This window comes from Kryptolebias marmoratus, linkage group LG20 (genome assembly GCF_001649575.2).
Source record: "Kryptolebias marmoratus isolate JLee-2015 linkage group LG20, ASM164957v2, whole genome shotgun sequence".
In the NCBI taxonomy this organism is placed as follows: domain Eukaryota; kingdom Metazoa; phylum Chordata; class Actinopteri; order Cyprinodontiformes; family Rivulidae; genus Kryptolebias; species Kryptolebias marmoratus.
This window is the reverse complement of record NC_051449.1, coordinates 3,758,882-3,774,975: the sequence shown is the minus strand read 5'-3', so window position 1 is coordinate 3,774,975 and position 16,094 is coordinate 3,758,882. Positions and strand designations below refer to the sequence as shown.

The following is a 16,094-nucleotide window of genomic DNA, read 5'->3' as shown; positions in this document are numbered from 1 at the left end:
AATATACCATATATATATATGATTATATATGTTTGTGCTTGCGTCTGTGTGTGTTGAGAACTGTAAGAACAAATAATCCTTCATTAGCACCCTCAATAAAATGCTTAGCACCCTCTTAGCACCTGCAGAAAAAAATATCTGGAGCCGCCCCTGGGTCCAGAACCTAACTTTGGACATTATGTGCGTGTGGCCTATGATTTAATGGGTTTTGTCCTGTGTCTGCATAAAAAAGGCAAAATAAAGGACGTTATTGACAGAAAATGCAGATTTATCAGTAAATCTGTAGTGTTATCTACCTCCTGGGGCTGATTTGGAGACTCAGCTCCCATCTCTGTGTCCCAGTCTGAGCTCTGGTTGTTGCAAACTTTGGATGAAGGAGAAAAGGTCTCATCTGCAGGAGCCACACAGACTGCAAAGACATCAACACGGGGTCAACAAACACATTTGGTGAAGTTATTTGTCAGTTGGTGCTCAGGGGAGCTGAAGCATCCCCACCTATCCTCCTGGCTCTCCTCCTGCTCCTCCTCAGCTCCGCCTCCATCCCCTCATACTTGGTCTTCAGCAGCTCGATGTCCCTCCGGCTCTGGCTCAGCTCCACCCGGAGCACCGCGCAGCTGTCGTCCACCCGCCGGTTTATCTCCGCCACAGCCGCCTGGGCCAGGACCTCCATGACGGACAGCAGCTGGCTCTGGAAGCTGCTGCTCTCCATGTCGCACCGCTTCAAACGCCAATAAATTCAGCTGCTCGCGCCTGAGTGCTTTATTTCCCCCGCTATGTGACTGGGTGTGTTCAAATCGTCGGTTTAGATAATATTTTTGTCTAGTTTGAAGCGCAGAGGATGTGTGTTTGTAGCTATGTTCTCCAGAACGAATGGCTAAATGAGTGGGTCGCTTGCTTTAAGTACGCTTGCAGTCCGCACGGGCGGGGTCATTCCTTTAACATTTTCCCGCTTTGCTAATCATTGACTTTTAGCTATAGGTTTAAAATATATCACCCATGCACATCAAATACAAGTTAGAAAAAACGTTTAAGCATTTTAAAATGTCACGTAAAGTCCTTTTCTCCGCTAAAAGAAGTACCGATAAACAAATCCAAGCTACCCTCGCAGGTGACGTCATGACGTTACCGTAAGTCCTAGTTTACAGGCGCAACGTGACACAGACGCAATGAAACCAGGTGTTTTTGGCCATAAAATTGGTCTTTAAAATACATTTAACACAACATGTAAGTAGTGTGTCTTTGATAAACATATATCATGTTTAAATATATTTTAACATGATGTTAAACGGGATGTCCTTAGTATATTTTTGATAAAGGCCGGCCAGAGATACTGATATTTTAGTAGCTAGTGTTATAACTCATATTAACTGGTTATGCAGGGATTACTAACACGTAACAGAGAGATTAGATGGTGACAAATACTGTAGATAGTTTATTCGTTACTTTAAGTCGGTAAACATGGTTCTTAAACTAAAAAAGTAAAGTAAGAAAAGAATTTCAAAGTAAAATTCTCAACTATATTACAACAGTAATTTAAAAAATACCTTAAATAAATCAGCTGAGACTGACTGGACTGCTTATATTTTCACAGACTTAGTGAGATGCCGTAATAAATGGTGTTAAATGTAAACAAATGTTTAAACAAAGTTAAACAATTTCCCTTGTGACATCTATCTATCTATCTATCTATCTATCTATCTATCTATCTATCTATCTATCTATCTATCTATCTATCTATCTATCTATCTATCTATCTATCTATCTATCTATCTATCTATCTATCTATCTATCTATCTATCTATCTATCTATCTATCTATCTATCTATCTATCTAACTATCTATCTATCTATCTATCTATCTATCTATCTATCTAAACCTTATTATCAAACAAAAAGATGGATTTTTACAGCCTGCTATATCACATTTTTCAATTACTTTTATTCAGAAAAAACATTTATTTATTAAACACCTAATGGCCAGTTTTCTGTAAAGAGCAGTTAATATTTTCTTAAAAATAGACAACAGGTAAATTAGGAGTTGAATAATTCCATTAATGCATTAGAAATGCATAAAGGAAGAAAAACCATCAATTAGCAGAAAGACAATTTAAAAAAGTGAGTTCTTTGCCTTTGACTTCTGCTATTTTAACTGGAAATCTGAAACTCCAACCTGCTGTTGTGAAAACTTTCTATCAACTTGACGTAATCATATGAAAAAGTTACCAAAGCAATAGTAAAGACATAAACTGCCACATAAATCTTTTAAAACTGCTTCTTTCTGAACCCCTGTAAAAACCGTGACATTCTGTTTTTACAGCGGCTCCTCATGCTACTTCAGTTTTTAATAACTGGCGTTATTTAACGTTAATAAAAAGCTGGAGTTATGAAAGGAAATGGGGTCGTATCATCTGCCTTTGTGTCACACGTTTCGAACATGCCTACTTCTTCATGTATCGGTGAGTCAATCACACTCTGACTACAAAGAGACAAACGTTCATAAAGGGAAATAGATGCTCTGTGCAGATATATTGAACTGATTTCCCTACTCAGTCAGAGGCGGAGAAACTGTGCGCTACATACACAGAGAAAGCACAAGAGAAGGAGAGACACTCAGGAAGTTAACAGGGGAAGTTTAGTGGTTTTTTGCGTCATCGTTTTATGCTGCTTCTTGTGTGCTGTTGCAGGCTGAAGGTAGGAAGACTCGCTTTTTAAGCTGTTTATTTCCTCATGTTTCTACCCTTAAAGCTGCTCCTTCAAGGTGGACGTTGGGAGAGGGATGGGATTATATGGGAGGGAAGTGGCAGGTGTCAGAAAGATGGAGAAGGTGGGGGTGAGACTTTGAACGCCTGCCTGAGTTTGTATTTTCAAGCTTGACTTCCGCTACGATGAGAACGGGGCCTGCGATGGCCGTGACATGTGGACAGAGAGGGCAAACGGAGTCTGGAGTGAAGGCAGACTCCAGGACCTGGATTAGAGGTTTCAGGTGGTCCACAAGCTCAAAGACGCTAGAAAAGTGTGACAAGAGTGACCATTCAGACAGTTATTTAACTGCCTAGGAGAAGTACCGGGGCAAGGGTGTGGCCTGTGTTTTTCGAAAAATCATTTGAGTGCATCAGGGGGAAGTGGAAAGCCACATTTGCAGACTAAGGATTGAGTGCAGTTTGTTTGATTTTGCAGGAATAGTTTGCATGAATAAACAATTGTTATATCTGCTTTTGCAGATTGGCAAACCAAAACCTGTCCTGAGACTTCAGCTTTACGATGCGATGCCGCTCACAGAGGAAGCATCGCGGTGAACCCTCTGAAATGTGCAGCACCTCACCAAAGTCCCCGTCACATTAACCGAGTTGGTCGACACGTTCGAGCCCAGGCAGTTGGTGGAAAGCTGACGGCCACGAAACAAAACGTGCAGGGCTGGCGGCTCTGAATGTGAGGTGGAAACACAGGCAGGAAGTGATGAAGAGGGTTCGAAGAAAAGGGGGCAACAAGGAGAAGGTGTTTGGATGTGATCTGTTGGAACATCTGACCACCTCCTCTCAGGAGAGTAAGTGAACAATCCTCACTCCATCACTTATCCTTTTTAAACTGTGCTCTAATCCTTTAAATTTCTGTGGCTTTATGTGTTTTAGTCAAGTTAACACACTTTAAACACAAGTTGTACATCTGAGTTAAATATCTGAACTCAACAGAATCAACAGTTTCTCTGAGCATCGACAGTTCTTTGTAAAAGTCTTAAATCATCCCTAATTTCTTGTGTTTTCCTTACAAGCAACCAGACTTCCTTGTAATCCTCTGAGGTGATCTTGATCAACAGTTCTTTAGGTTTTCTGAAGTCTTTAAAAAGTTTTCTTTATGCTTTAGGCTTTGGCTTTTGTCCTTTTTGTTTCTTTAATAAAGATAGTCATTACAAACCCTAAAATCAAAAATAAAAAAGATTATCCTGAGCTACATCAAACTGTGCAGCTTGCAAGAGTTTATTCCAGCTGTTTTCCAGATTTAGTGATATGGAATTCTGAAATGCAGGTACGCACTCAGTGTAAACAAAAGCACTTCTGTCTGCACACTTTACTCAACAAATCTGATCATAAATACACACCAACACATCAGAATTGTTGAACTTCTCCATCCCAAACGGCTCCTCCATGGACGTCGCCATTGTTGACCTATTTTCAGTCACTTTGGCTGTTTTTGTAGATAAACAAACACGACTTGACATTGCATTTAGTTACTTTACGTCATTCAGCTCTGACTTAGGACTCATTTGGACTTTAGAAAGTCTCCTAAACTTGACTGATGAACCAATGTTGTGTCAACACAGACATTTTAGCAAAAAAAAAAACAAGTTTAAATTTGATATTTAGGCGCTTTGCTACCACCAGCCTGTCACAAAGACACAATTAGCTCCGATTTAATGAGCTGAACCAATAAAATATACCAAAAAATAGTTTGACAAACAGAAAATAGTATTTTAGCATCAACAAGATGAATCCCAAAGAAATTTAATCTGAAAACTTGCCAAGATATTAAAACTAAGAGATAATGCAGTTCTCAGATTGCCTGATTTCCCCCCCAGTTTCTTAAAGACATTAATTTCAGATGCTGTTCATCTGATGGATATATATATTTTTTTAAACCTGATACTTCTTCTTTTGTCCTCAACTTGTTTGCTTTCTTAATTTTTTAAAAACACAAACTGAAAAATAAGCTTCATGTTCAGGTACTGGTTTGGACATGAGTGAGAAAGAAGCCAAAGTCCAAAGAAAAACTAGGAAAAAAGCTGCAAAATCTAAAAAAATTAGGGTGGCAGAAACTTTTGCACACTATTATATATAACTGCACAAAATAAATAAAAGTTTTTTAAGCTGTAGATACAAATCATACAAGTCTAACTAAATTTGCACGTCTAAACAAAATTTTAAAACGTTAAATTGTCTTTACTTTAGCAGACGTTTCAGAATTTAGGTCACGTTTTGAATCATTTTAGTTTCACGTTATGAAACCAAGATAAAAACTGCCTCAACCTGTTTTTTTTTTTTTTTAAAGGGCCAGTTGTTTCTTTGCTAACACGCAAACAACATGATTTTAACCACACTAAGTCTGTTAAAATGTTTGACCAACATGCTGTTTATCTTTGCAACTTTTGTTTTATGTGGTTTATAGCAACAGTCTGTTCAGCTGTTTCATATTTTAGTCTTTTTTTAAAATAGAAATCTGACAATAAATCTACAGCTATTCAAACCCAGGTTGCAAAGCTGACCAGGTGCTTTAAATGAAACAGACATGACCGCAGCGACGATGCAGAAACTCTGCATGTTTAAAGTCACTCGTCTGCACATCAGCATGCAGCGGACTCCACGGAGCATCTTCGTGTTTCAATTTTCCTCTTTCAAGAAGTCATTTTTATAAGATTTTAATGATAAAATCGTTCCAGGCCACAATAAGAAGGTGTCAGATGTGTCAAAGCAAAATCTGACTTATACGATCTGACAAACTATAAATAAAACACATGACATTTTTCAGGTTCACGAGATGTTTTGCTAACAGACACGCGCACAGACAAACAGACAAGGGTTAAAATATTATCGTCCGCCATCGCCTTTTGGTGTCTAATGATAACAAATAAATAATATACTGTATTTAAACTGGGAATAAGGAAATACTCAGGAGCAGTCGAGCTGTTAGTTACCATTAAACGTTTGTGCTAAAATATTAATTTTCTGTTGGGTGAGTTTATTTCTTTTATGTTGGATAAATACATTTTTACCCTACTTTTCAGTGTTAGCAATAAGCCACAAACTTAATTAAACGATTATCCCATAGTTTGTTCTCTGCATCTGTTTCTGACCAAAGACAGAATAAATCCAGTCTGACCAGAGAGCTCATATCCAGATATTATAAATAAAGTGTGTTACATAAAGCAGTATAATTCAGTTTAATAACTGGAGTTATTTCCCACAGTTCCTCTGGTGTTACGATGCTGCAGTGAGTTCGTTGAACATCATGGGATCGTGGATGGAATCTACAGGTTGTCTGGCGTCTCGTCCAACATCCAGAAACTGAGGTTAGCGATGCGTCGCGCTGCTTTTTCACCCCATTTCTATAAATACGCCGAAGCTTAAACCAAATCTGCATCTGCACGATTCAGGAGTGAGTTTGAGAGCGACGGGGCTCCAGATCTGAACAAAGAGGTGTACCTGCAGGACATCCACTGCGTCAGCTCCTTGTGCAAAGCGTACTTCAGAGAGCTGCCCAACCCGCTGCTCACGTACCAGCTCTACGACAAGTTCGCTGTGAGTGACTCAGCTTCTGCCCTGCACTTACACAATCACGGCTACGCTGTAAAAATTAGATCAGAATCGGCTCTGAACAGGTGATGAAATAAAAAAAATCAGTTTTCTTCAAAACTAACTGAACAGCAAGGCTCTTACATCAGAAGATGATTATGAAACAAGATCAGAAATTCAGCTTTCATCTCAAACTGTTGGGAACGTTACAGAGGAGCAAAAGTATAAACAGATAAATGTAAAACACATTATTTAGCTGGAATATATTAAATTATAATAACTTTATCAGGTCTGAAGCACACTGGTATCATCAAAGATTTGCATCACTTTTGCTGATGTTTTTTCCCATTTAATTCTCTTTCTAGTTTTATTTTTCACCTTTAATCTCCTTCTTAGCAGGCAGGGTTGCAGTCTGAAATCTTTAACCTTTTTCTTGTTGAACTCCTTGGTTCTGAATGTGCAAAACAACTGTATACAGTGAAAAAGAAAAAAGGAAGTGACCTTTCTGATCCAGCTGTCTTATAGGAGGCCATGTAAAACAGTTAAATTAAATAAATTACTTCTGTTAAAGAAGGAAACTTTTTTCCAACACGTGTTTTCCTGCAGGAGGCTGTTGCCATCCAGCTGGAGGAGGAGAGGCTAGTAAAAATCCGAGATGTGCTTAAAGAGCTTCCAAGTCCACATTACAGGTAAACTCCTCGGCTGCACACTGAAAGACTCGTTAAAAGAAGTGAAAGGTTTCAGATGAAATATATAATTATTCTGCTGCAGTTTCACCTCCCATCTTCTTTCTGCACATAAAATATAACAGAAAATTAGTAGCTTGGCTAATTTATTTTAGTTCTAAATTGAAATATTAGTCTTTTAAAACTTAAATCAAAACATAAAGCAGAAAGAATTCTTCCTTAGAAAGCCTGGGGAGGTTTTAGGGTACAGAGGTGAGGTTTCCAGGAAGCTTTGTGACTTCAAATTTCATTTAACCTATACAGGAAGTTGGGAGTTTTTTTAATAAAAATAAATATGACAAAATGAAAAACAAATTAGTCAAATAAAGCAGTAAAAATGTAAATATTTCTCTAGAAGCTGGTAGACACACTCATATAGGAGGAGATGGGTTTGTTTGTTTTGTCAGATTTATTTTATTTTAATCGTTTTATTATCAGTTTGTTTTCTTGAACTTGCGATAACCAGGATCACAAGTTTCTGCTACGGTTCTTTTTTTTTCCTGGAATCTGAAATGTTTGGGAACCTTTGCTGTAAAAAGTAGAAATATTCAGCTACATTTTTTTTTAAAAGCGATGACGATAAACTATCCGTGTTGCAGAACTCTGGAGTTTCTGATGCGTCATCTGCTCAGAATGGCGTCCTACTCCTCAGAGACCAGCATGCACTCGCGAAACCTGGCCATCGTCTGGGCCCCCAACCTGCTCAGGTGTGCTGATACCAGACCTGGTGTTTGTTGTTTACCTGCTGCTGACGTGAAGCGGCGCTTATGGGAAAATCCGTCAGCTGTCTGAAGACTCTGCATCAACTCTTCCTTTTCCAGCATCAAACATGCCTCACCTGCTCTTTGTTTGCATTTCTGCTACACCTGTCCTGTTATTTTAGGATTTGCAACTTAAAACATTATCAGATTCAGTAGATATGTATCTTGAATGTTGGTAAACTGATTTAGATAAAAGTATTTGCTAAATGAGTCAATTGTAAATTTGTTCGAGTTAATTAATGAAGGAATTTTTGACAGTAAGTTTTTTTAAATCGATGCTTTCTTTCTGTTTTAACATTCATCTTATTTTCTTCCTTTTGCCACTTCCTTCTCTTGTCTTTTCTCGTATCTTCTGCAGTATTTTAACATGCATTTATTTTCTTATGCCTTGTTCCTTTTCAACAAACAGTCGTTAAACTAATCTGTTGATTGGCATATTTAGGTCAAAGGACATCGAGGCGTCTGGATTCAACGGTACAGCAGCCTTCATGGAGGTCCGGGTCCAGTCCATCGTGGTGGAGTTCATCCTCACACACGTCCCTCAGCTGTTTCCTGAAGAAGGTCTGAACACACACACACACACACACACACACACACACACTTGGCTCTCACTTCAAACCCACACCTCTGCCTCGTCTCTTTCTTCTGCCTCGCTCAGGTGTTACTTCCGGGAGAAGGAAGTCCCTCCCCTCCCCGTCAGCGATGCCCAATAAGGAGTTAATCTTTTTCAAGACCTCTCAGCCCAACTTTGGGAACATCAGCCCAGGAGACGGCCCGCTCCCGATAAGACCTTACCACACTATCATCGAAGGCACAGACAAGTGAGCAGATCACTCATTTCTTTACTGAGTCCATGCAAAGTTAAACTCACGTCAGGTTGACTGCAGGTGGAGTTGTTTTAACAGCCGTTATAGTATATAATAAATTGGCAGTCAGGGCTGCGGACTTGTAATCCTGAGGCTGCAGGTTTGAGCCCAGGCTGTGGCAGGAAGAGCAACAATTACCAAATCATTTGTGCAAGTTTGATCTGTGTGGCAACCCCCCGAAGAAGGGAGCAGCCGAAAGAACATCATCACAGCATATAATTAATTATAAATCCTTGTTTTTAGTGACGGAGTTTCTCTGGTAGAATAGATTGATTTTTTTATTCCGTTTTGTTTATGAAAATGTTTGTCACCTCAGGAGGAAAGGATCGCTCAAAGGCAGGAAGTGGATGTCCATTTTCAACATCAAAGAACGCTTTCCCGACAAACGATGGAAACACAAACAGTCAACCAAAGGTACAAGTCCCTGTCATCGAGACAAACGACTCATGTATTTATACGTTTTCCATAAATTTGGTCTTTTTTTACTGCCTTCTTTTGTTGAATAATGTATGTTTATTAGAACAACAAAATAAATGCTGCTCATCTTTTTAAAATAAACTTCCAGTAAAACTGATGTAGAAACAATTTAGAATTAGAAACTGAAGTTTCTGTGAGACTACCTTTATAGCTACATATAAAATACATGTTTTAAAAAGTCGTTTTTCTTGTTGTTTGTAATTCCAGAAAAAGACAGGACTTCTTTGAGACCTGCACGAAGCATGGACTCCCTCAGCACGCCGCCCTATCCAAACGAAGGTGCTGTTTTCTCAAACACTTTCAGTTCTTTTATGACCAAATAATTTGTCTTTCTTCTCAGTAAAAAACATTAAACATTTTTATCTTGATTAGTTCGCCCTGGGGTCTCCAATCCTGGTCCTGGAGGGCCACCATCCTGCAGGTTTTACTTGTTTCTCTGCTCCAACACACCTGATTTAAATCAATGGGTGATTAACAGGCTTCTGCAGAACATGAAGAGGTGATTTAACCACTGAATCAGGTGTGTTGGAGCAGAGAAACAAGGAAAACATGCAGGATAGTGGCCCTCCAGGACAAGGATTGGAGACCCCTGCAAACATGTTGTTTAAAGGTCAACTCAGCTTTACTTATACTTTGACCGTAAAGGTTACAGAGAAATCTACGTTCCCAAAAGATTGAATTCAACTCGATAGTCCTGGAAAAACATAACAGCAGAACGATGTCTGCAACTGAAATGGTTAATTAATTGGACAACCCCCAAAATAAGTTCATTTAAAACAAAAACTTGAATCCCTTCCTGCAAAAATTAGAACAAAATACAACATTCTGGAGGAGGAGATTATCCTAAGAAGTCCAAACACAGGAGAAGCGCTGCTCGGAGCATTTAAACCATAAGAACGGTGTGATGGAAACATTTTGTGGTTTTGACCTTGTGACCTTTTAACATCATGGTATTCCTTGAAACCAGTAATTAGCCCATGCCTAACTGTGACACAAGCAAAAGTTTTAGAAACAAAAGGAGCAAAACCTGATCACAGCGTCTGAACGATTCCCATTTTTCCCCCTTTGGTCTGGTTTGTTTCTTGTATTTTAGGTTCCAGACGTTCTGACCAGCGTACCCCACCCACCAACCTGTCTCCCCTCGTCACCACCTCCACCCAGCCTGGCTCAGAAGCAGTCGTGTCTCCTGGTGGGATAGGTGGCAGTGAGTACGCCGTGACCTACCGCAGAGGGACCGGTTTGGTGAGCGGCGGAGCGGGGACCCAGGGAACATACACAGCTCTCGACCCTGAAGGGTTAGGGATACCAGGAAGTGACGGAGTTCTGTCCAGATCCCCGGGACACTCGAGTAAAGCCGGACGAAGAGCAGCCATGCACATCACAGGCCCCACGCTGGTCACCGTGCCGCTGCACATCACCTCCAAACTGGCATTAGGGGTGCTGCAGGGGGGAGGCAGTGACCGGATCGTCCACCGAGGAAGAGAAAGGGACGGAGGGGACAAGGTGGAAGGGAAGGACGGGGCAGACAAGAAGGAAATGAAGGAGCACGGAGGAATGGAGTGGAATGTCGAAGAGCCCAAAAAGATGGAGGAAAAGAAGAAGAGCCCAAAAGAAAAAGAAAAAGACAAAGAAGAGACTAAAGAGGAAGTTGGTGATAAAAAGGGCGAAGGAGCAGAAGAGGAGGAAGATGAAGAGTTGAGGAAACCGAAGCAGGAGACGCTGATGGGAGACCAAGATGTGCCTGAACAGCAAGAAGCTGAAAGCTTCAACTCCAACACAGAGGAAGACAAGGATGAAGATGCTGCTGCTGGTGACCAAGAAGTAGATGAAGATTACATGGGTAATATAATCTGTTTCAGATAAATAACAGAAAACACATCCGTTCTGTTTGTATTTAGGTTAGCTCATTGATGCTGAATGAACTGAAATATTCCAGCAACAGCTGAAGGAATTTTTCATTTTATCTTATCTTGTTTTGTCTTGTGTTACAAGCTGGTTTATTAAACTTATGACGTACCTTCACACACACACACACACCAGATGTCTTTCAATGACACTTATGACATATATTCATTTATTTCAAATAGATTTAGCCATGAAGGCTTTTTGTGGTCAAAGACTGATCCTAAAAACAAATCCAAATTTTCATTTTCCAAAAATTCACAGACAAATCGTCATATGCTTCAACTAAAAGTTTTAAATTTCACTTTTTAATGTAAGACCAAATACCAGCAGGATTCCTCTCAGATTAATTCAGGTTTTAGTATATAAAAAAAAGTCACAGTATTAATTAATAAAAGTGATTGAAATTTTTAGTTGAATTCTATTTATGATTTCATGATCATATAAGTGGTAATATGAGATGTTATAAATATGAACAGTACGAACACAGTGAAAGACAATAAATATATATTACAGGAAAAACTTAGAAAACATTCCAGTTTTTCTGAAAAAAGAGAAATAGAGCAGCTGAAGCAGGCCCAGATTCCAGGGTTTATAATTTATTTAGGTTTGACAGTCATAAAACTACTGCCTTTTTTGTATGTGTAAATAAAAATTAGATAACAATCTAAACATTTGGAGCAAAATGTGCAACAAGGAAAACAAGGATTACAGAGAACAGAACAGACCAAAAGATGTCTGAGAGACACATTTAAAGGCTGTAGTTTCAAATAAATAAAGCCAGCAGATTAAAGTGATGCATCAATAACCATGTCATCTTTGTTTTATTTTATGAGTTTCTACATTCTTGCAGCTGTTCAGTAACTTTGAGCAGGTTGTAACTTTTCTAACCAATAATTCTGTGCGTCTCTTTAACAGTAATGAAAGCAGGAGAGTCGACGGATCATCAGCCAGCAGCAGCGACACATCAGCGAGGTGTCGGCGTGGACTTACTTAACTCAGCCGAAGTGGAGGACGACCACAAGCTGTCCGGCTACATCCAGGATAACTTTGAATTCCTGGACCAGATGGACTGCAGCGGCATGGAGCACATGGACTGCAGCCTGTCCTACCAGGTGTGTCATTCGTCTGTGGAGGAGATGAGATTCGAAGGTGGCAAATATTCCTTCAGAAAGTTCACCTCCTGTCGCTTTTTACCCTCCAGGTGAACGAGTTCTCCGTTGAGCCTCCCGGTCACTCGGACGACGAGTACGAAATCATGAACCAGTCTCAGTCGTCCCAAACCTTCGCCTTGTTGAGTCCAAACGAACCCGTCCAGAGTCCGACAGAGTCCAGTCCACACAGACCCCTCAGCCTCGACCTGAACAGTCGACACACTAAATCCCTCAGCCTGCCCTACATGACCTCCCCCGTCGAGGGGCCGGACGAGTCCTGCTCCGAAGACGAGCCTTCAGAGGACGACAGCGATGAAAACGATTACTGCAGCGAGGACGATGAGAGCATGTTTGTTAAGAGCCTCCCGCCGGATTTCTTCCTGAACACTTTGTCTAGACTTGAAGCGGACAGGTACGTCCCACACTGCACCGGTCCGGACGAAGACCCCTTACAGGAGTTACAGAGTCCCGAAAGAAAACTCTCCAAGTCATCAGAGCTCGACTTTTCTGCTTGTAAAGAGACAGAAGCTGCAGATCAGGAAGAGGCCGGTGTGGAAGGTGGAGGAGATGAAGATGGACTGGATGAGAAGCAGGTAACAAAGCAGGTGGAGGAGAAAGAAGACGACAAGGTTCATCATCAAAGAGATCAAATGGAAAACGACGCACAAAGGTGAAAACTTATTTTACTTTTAAACATATAAATCTAACTCAGTTATAAAGCAGGAGCATTTTGAAAAAGGCTTTACAGATGATACATTACCTATTATTTAATTTAATTATCTATACTTTTACATTTGCTCTACTTTAGCTGTTCATATGTCAGAGTATTCAGCTCATTAAGGAGATGGGTGCTGTGAATTTTGAAACTTTTATATTTTTTTAGAACTACACAGATTTCTTTCATTTTCGTCTTCTTGTCTTTTTAGTTTTTTTTTGCAGACATTTAGCTAATTTTAGTTTGTAGCTACTGCTGGGTTACTTTCAGCAACCATCCTGCTACTTTTAGCTTTTTGTTAATTTTAACTTCTAGCTAGTCTTTTGATGCTTTTACCCAGCCTTTTGCTATTTTTTTATAGCTTTTTTCTACCCTTTTGTCATTTTAGTTTTTAGCTATCATTTTGTCATTTTATCTTTTAGCTAACTTTTTGCTATTTTTTGCCTCTAACCAGCTTTTTGCTACTTTTAGCTTCCTCTTTACTTCAGTTTTTATCTACCCTTTTGTTACTTTAGCATTTAGCTAACTTTTAGCTGCTTTTATCTTTTAGGCAGCTGTTTGCTGTCTGCAGTTGCTCTAGTTTTTGTTCTTTTTTCACAAACTTGAATTAGTACATTTATATTTACTCATAAAGTTAACAACCAGCTGATAAAAATATAGTCAAAAACAAAGCAGCTAAAATAAAAAAGGAACAAGAGTCAGATATTTCCCCAGGAATTGTTGGAGTCCAAATTAGAGTTAAAAGAAGAATAAAGTTGGAGTTTCCAATTCTTAAATCTTCCTCAGGAGATATTTAAAGGTACAGAGTGAGTTTTACTGCAGGAATTAGTGGTTAAAATACTTTTAGTGTTAATACTTTCAGCCTGGTAAAATGGTTGCAGAGGAGAAACACGTTCTGAAAGTTCAGGTTGTGGTTTCAACTCTGAACACGTTGAGCAGCGAGGACGTCAGTGAGTCTAATTAAAACAATCTGTGCGCTTACTGGAAACATGTTAACTAATTAAATTTGCTTCAACAAATACTCCTCGACTTTGACCTAATTTTAAATCTCTCAGCACTTAATTTTTATTCCTAAATGGTTTCTGCAATAGCGCCACCTGCTGGAATAAAGTTAAGAAGTTTGTCACTTTCTGCAAAAACTTCATCTGCATTTTATGCCATTAAATGAACCCCTAATTTGAATTTTTTTTTCATTCCTGCTTTTGTTTTAGATGTTTAAAATTCTTTTTGTTTGTTATTTCAGCAGTGCAACAATCACTGATGGGCAAAGTGTAAAATCCATGACTTCAGAAGCACCAACCAGCTGCTGTGTGGAGTTTCTGCAGCCGAGCAACGAGGATAAAGATGAATCAAACACTGAAACAAAGGCTGAGGACGTGAAGGAAGCTGCTGAAATTCCTTCCAGTGATTCTCCTTGCTCTCCTTGTGCCTCACAGAAAGAAACTCTTCTAATAGAGGAGTCCGGAGACACTTTATCGCCAGCACAACATCCAGGAGGCTGTTTTAGGGAAAATGAAACAGAAACAGATGACGCATGTGAAGAGTCTGCTTTAGAAGAACCCAAAGAGAGAAGCGGTGGAGGAGCAGCTGATGAAAACCACGAACAGGATGTCAGAACCTGCAGGACAAACAGTGACATTTGGAGTGAGCTTGAGGACGTTGTTTGTGAAGTGATAGAGGATGAGGAAAACGAGCAGAGGGAGGCTGCTGCTGCTGCTGCTGCACAGGCAGATGTAGTTCCAGATGAAAAAGAGCAAACAACAGATGTTACAGGGGAGAACACAGAGTCTGATAAAGCTGAAACTAACAAGACAGATGTTAGAGAAGAAGAGGAAGAATCACAAGAGACAAATGCAGGAAAACTCACAGAGAAAGAAAAACAAAACCCGGAGAAAAACACCTTTAATCAAGAATTAGAGCAAAACAACAGAGAGGTGGACCCAGAAAAAGAGGAGGATGACACACAGAGAGATGAAAGCAGAACACAACCGCAGGTAGATAAACAGCCACAGGTCATCACAGCTGATGTAAAGGAATTAAAGGAAAACAATAAGGGTGAGAATAACAGCTTGGAAGGTGTTGGGAGGAAGCTGGTCGTTTCCAAACAACCCAAGGTTTACCAAGTCAAAGCGGTGCCGGTCGTGCCTCCTAAGCCTCAGCACTGCAAAATCACCGCCCTGACCCTCCGCCAGCAGCAGCAGCAGCGAGAGAGGAGAGACAACCTGCTGAGAGCCCCGGCGGAGCAGGAGCAGCGAGCCGGGGAACCGGCCCGGGATGGGGACGGGGACGGGGAGGCCGTCGACAGGAAGGAGAGGCCGGCCCTCCTCAGGGAGCGGAGGAGAGACGGGGTTGAGTGCGCCACGAGGGACCCCAGGAGGAACAGCCCCCTCAGCATGTGCTTTGATGAGGCGGTTGCCAAGGCAACCTTGAGGAGAGAGAAAGAGCGAGTACGAGAGGGCGAGGCGGAGGGAGAGGGGTTAGGAAAGTAAATCTCCAAACAGGTGATGTGTGTTTTACAAATATAACGCATTATGTTCTTATGGTCAAACTGTCCGTCCCGCTGATCCAGTTCTTACAAAGAGGAGATCTTCTGGAAGACAAACATCTCTAATAAGAACTTTGACTGCATAAAAGCTTTCACCTAACACCCTAAAATAGAATATTCTGACGTTTTACATTCAATGGAAGTTCCTGCTCCACATTTAGATATAAAATTAAAATAAAAACTATATATAAATCACAAAGCTCTTATTTTTCCCCATTTATGGTTTTTCCACAAAAAACATAGTAAATAGGTATTTTTTAAGTGTGTTAACAAATTCCACTGTACAAGTTTTTACTGTGTATCATAAAAAAATGTATTTTCATAATTAGATTGAGGATTTTACTTTAATGTAAATTATTTTAGTTGAATAACCGAACAGCTTCAACTGTTGTACCTGCTAAACAATGAAGTAAAAAGAAATATAAAATTTGAATGTTTCATGAATTCCTGCTCCAACATGATACTTTAATTTTTGTTTTAAATACACTTGGATCATTTTTTAATTTCTTTTGTATGTTTGTTTTGTGTGTTGTTCCCACTTTTTGGGAGAAAATCAAAAGGTTAGTCTCAAATCTGGATCCCTCACATTCAGCATTTGCACTTGTTATCTAATTACAGATGATTTTTTTTCTGTATGTGTACATAAACAGAAGAACTGATAAGAAT

At 39.9% G+C, this 16,094-nt stretch overlaps 2 protein-coding genes across 3 annotated transcripts in view; one reads left to right on the top strand and one right to left on the bottom strand.

The window, feature by feature from the left end:
• Positions 1 to 1,085, bottom strand: part of si:ch211-155e24.3 (uncharacterized protein LOC100150696 homolog) — a 5,462-nt gene extending 4,377 nt beyond the window's left edge. Inside the window, exons 1-2 of the mRNA XM_017410880.3 lie at positions 496 to 1,085; positions 297 to 409 (exon numbers count right to left, since the gene is read on the bottom strand). Of these exons, the coding sequence (XP_017266369.1) occupies positions 297 to 409; positions 496 to 709 (327 nt within the window). The 5' untranslated portion in view covers positions 710 to 1,085. The remainder of the gene's footprint in view (positions 1 to 296; positions 410 to 495) is intronic.
• Positions 1,086 to 2,557: 1,472 nt separating this feature from the next.
• Positions 2,558 to 16,087, top strand: si:dkeyp-68b7.12 (rho GTPase-activating protein 30). Of its 2 annotated transcripts, none has more exons than XM_017410848.3 (14): positions 2,558 to 2,690; positions 3,221 to 3,543; positions 5,958 to 6,060; positions 6,145 to 6,289; positions 6,890 to 6,972; positions 7,608 to 7,715; positions 8,212 to 8,330; positions 8,428 to 8,590; positions 8,952 to 9,049; positions 9,320 to 9,391; positions 10,206 to 10,952; positions 11,933 to 12,129; positions 12,219 to 12,838; positions 14,130 to 16,087. In XM_017410848.3, the coding sequence occupies exons 2-14, from the start codon at positions 3,456 to 3,458 to the stop codon at positions 15,370 to 15,372; spliced, it is 3,786 nt and encodes a 1,261-aa protein (XP_017266337.1). In that variant the 5' UTR covers positions 2,558 to 2,690; positions 3,221 to 3,455; the 3' UTR covers positions 15,373 to 16,087. The 2 variants fall into 2 exon arrangements, with proteins under 2 accessions (XP_017266337.1, XP_017266336.1); XM_017410847.3 differs by having other exon boundaries at positions 14,127 to 16,087.
• The last annotated feature ends 7 nt before the right edge of the window (positions 16,088 to 16,094 follow it).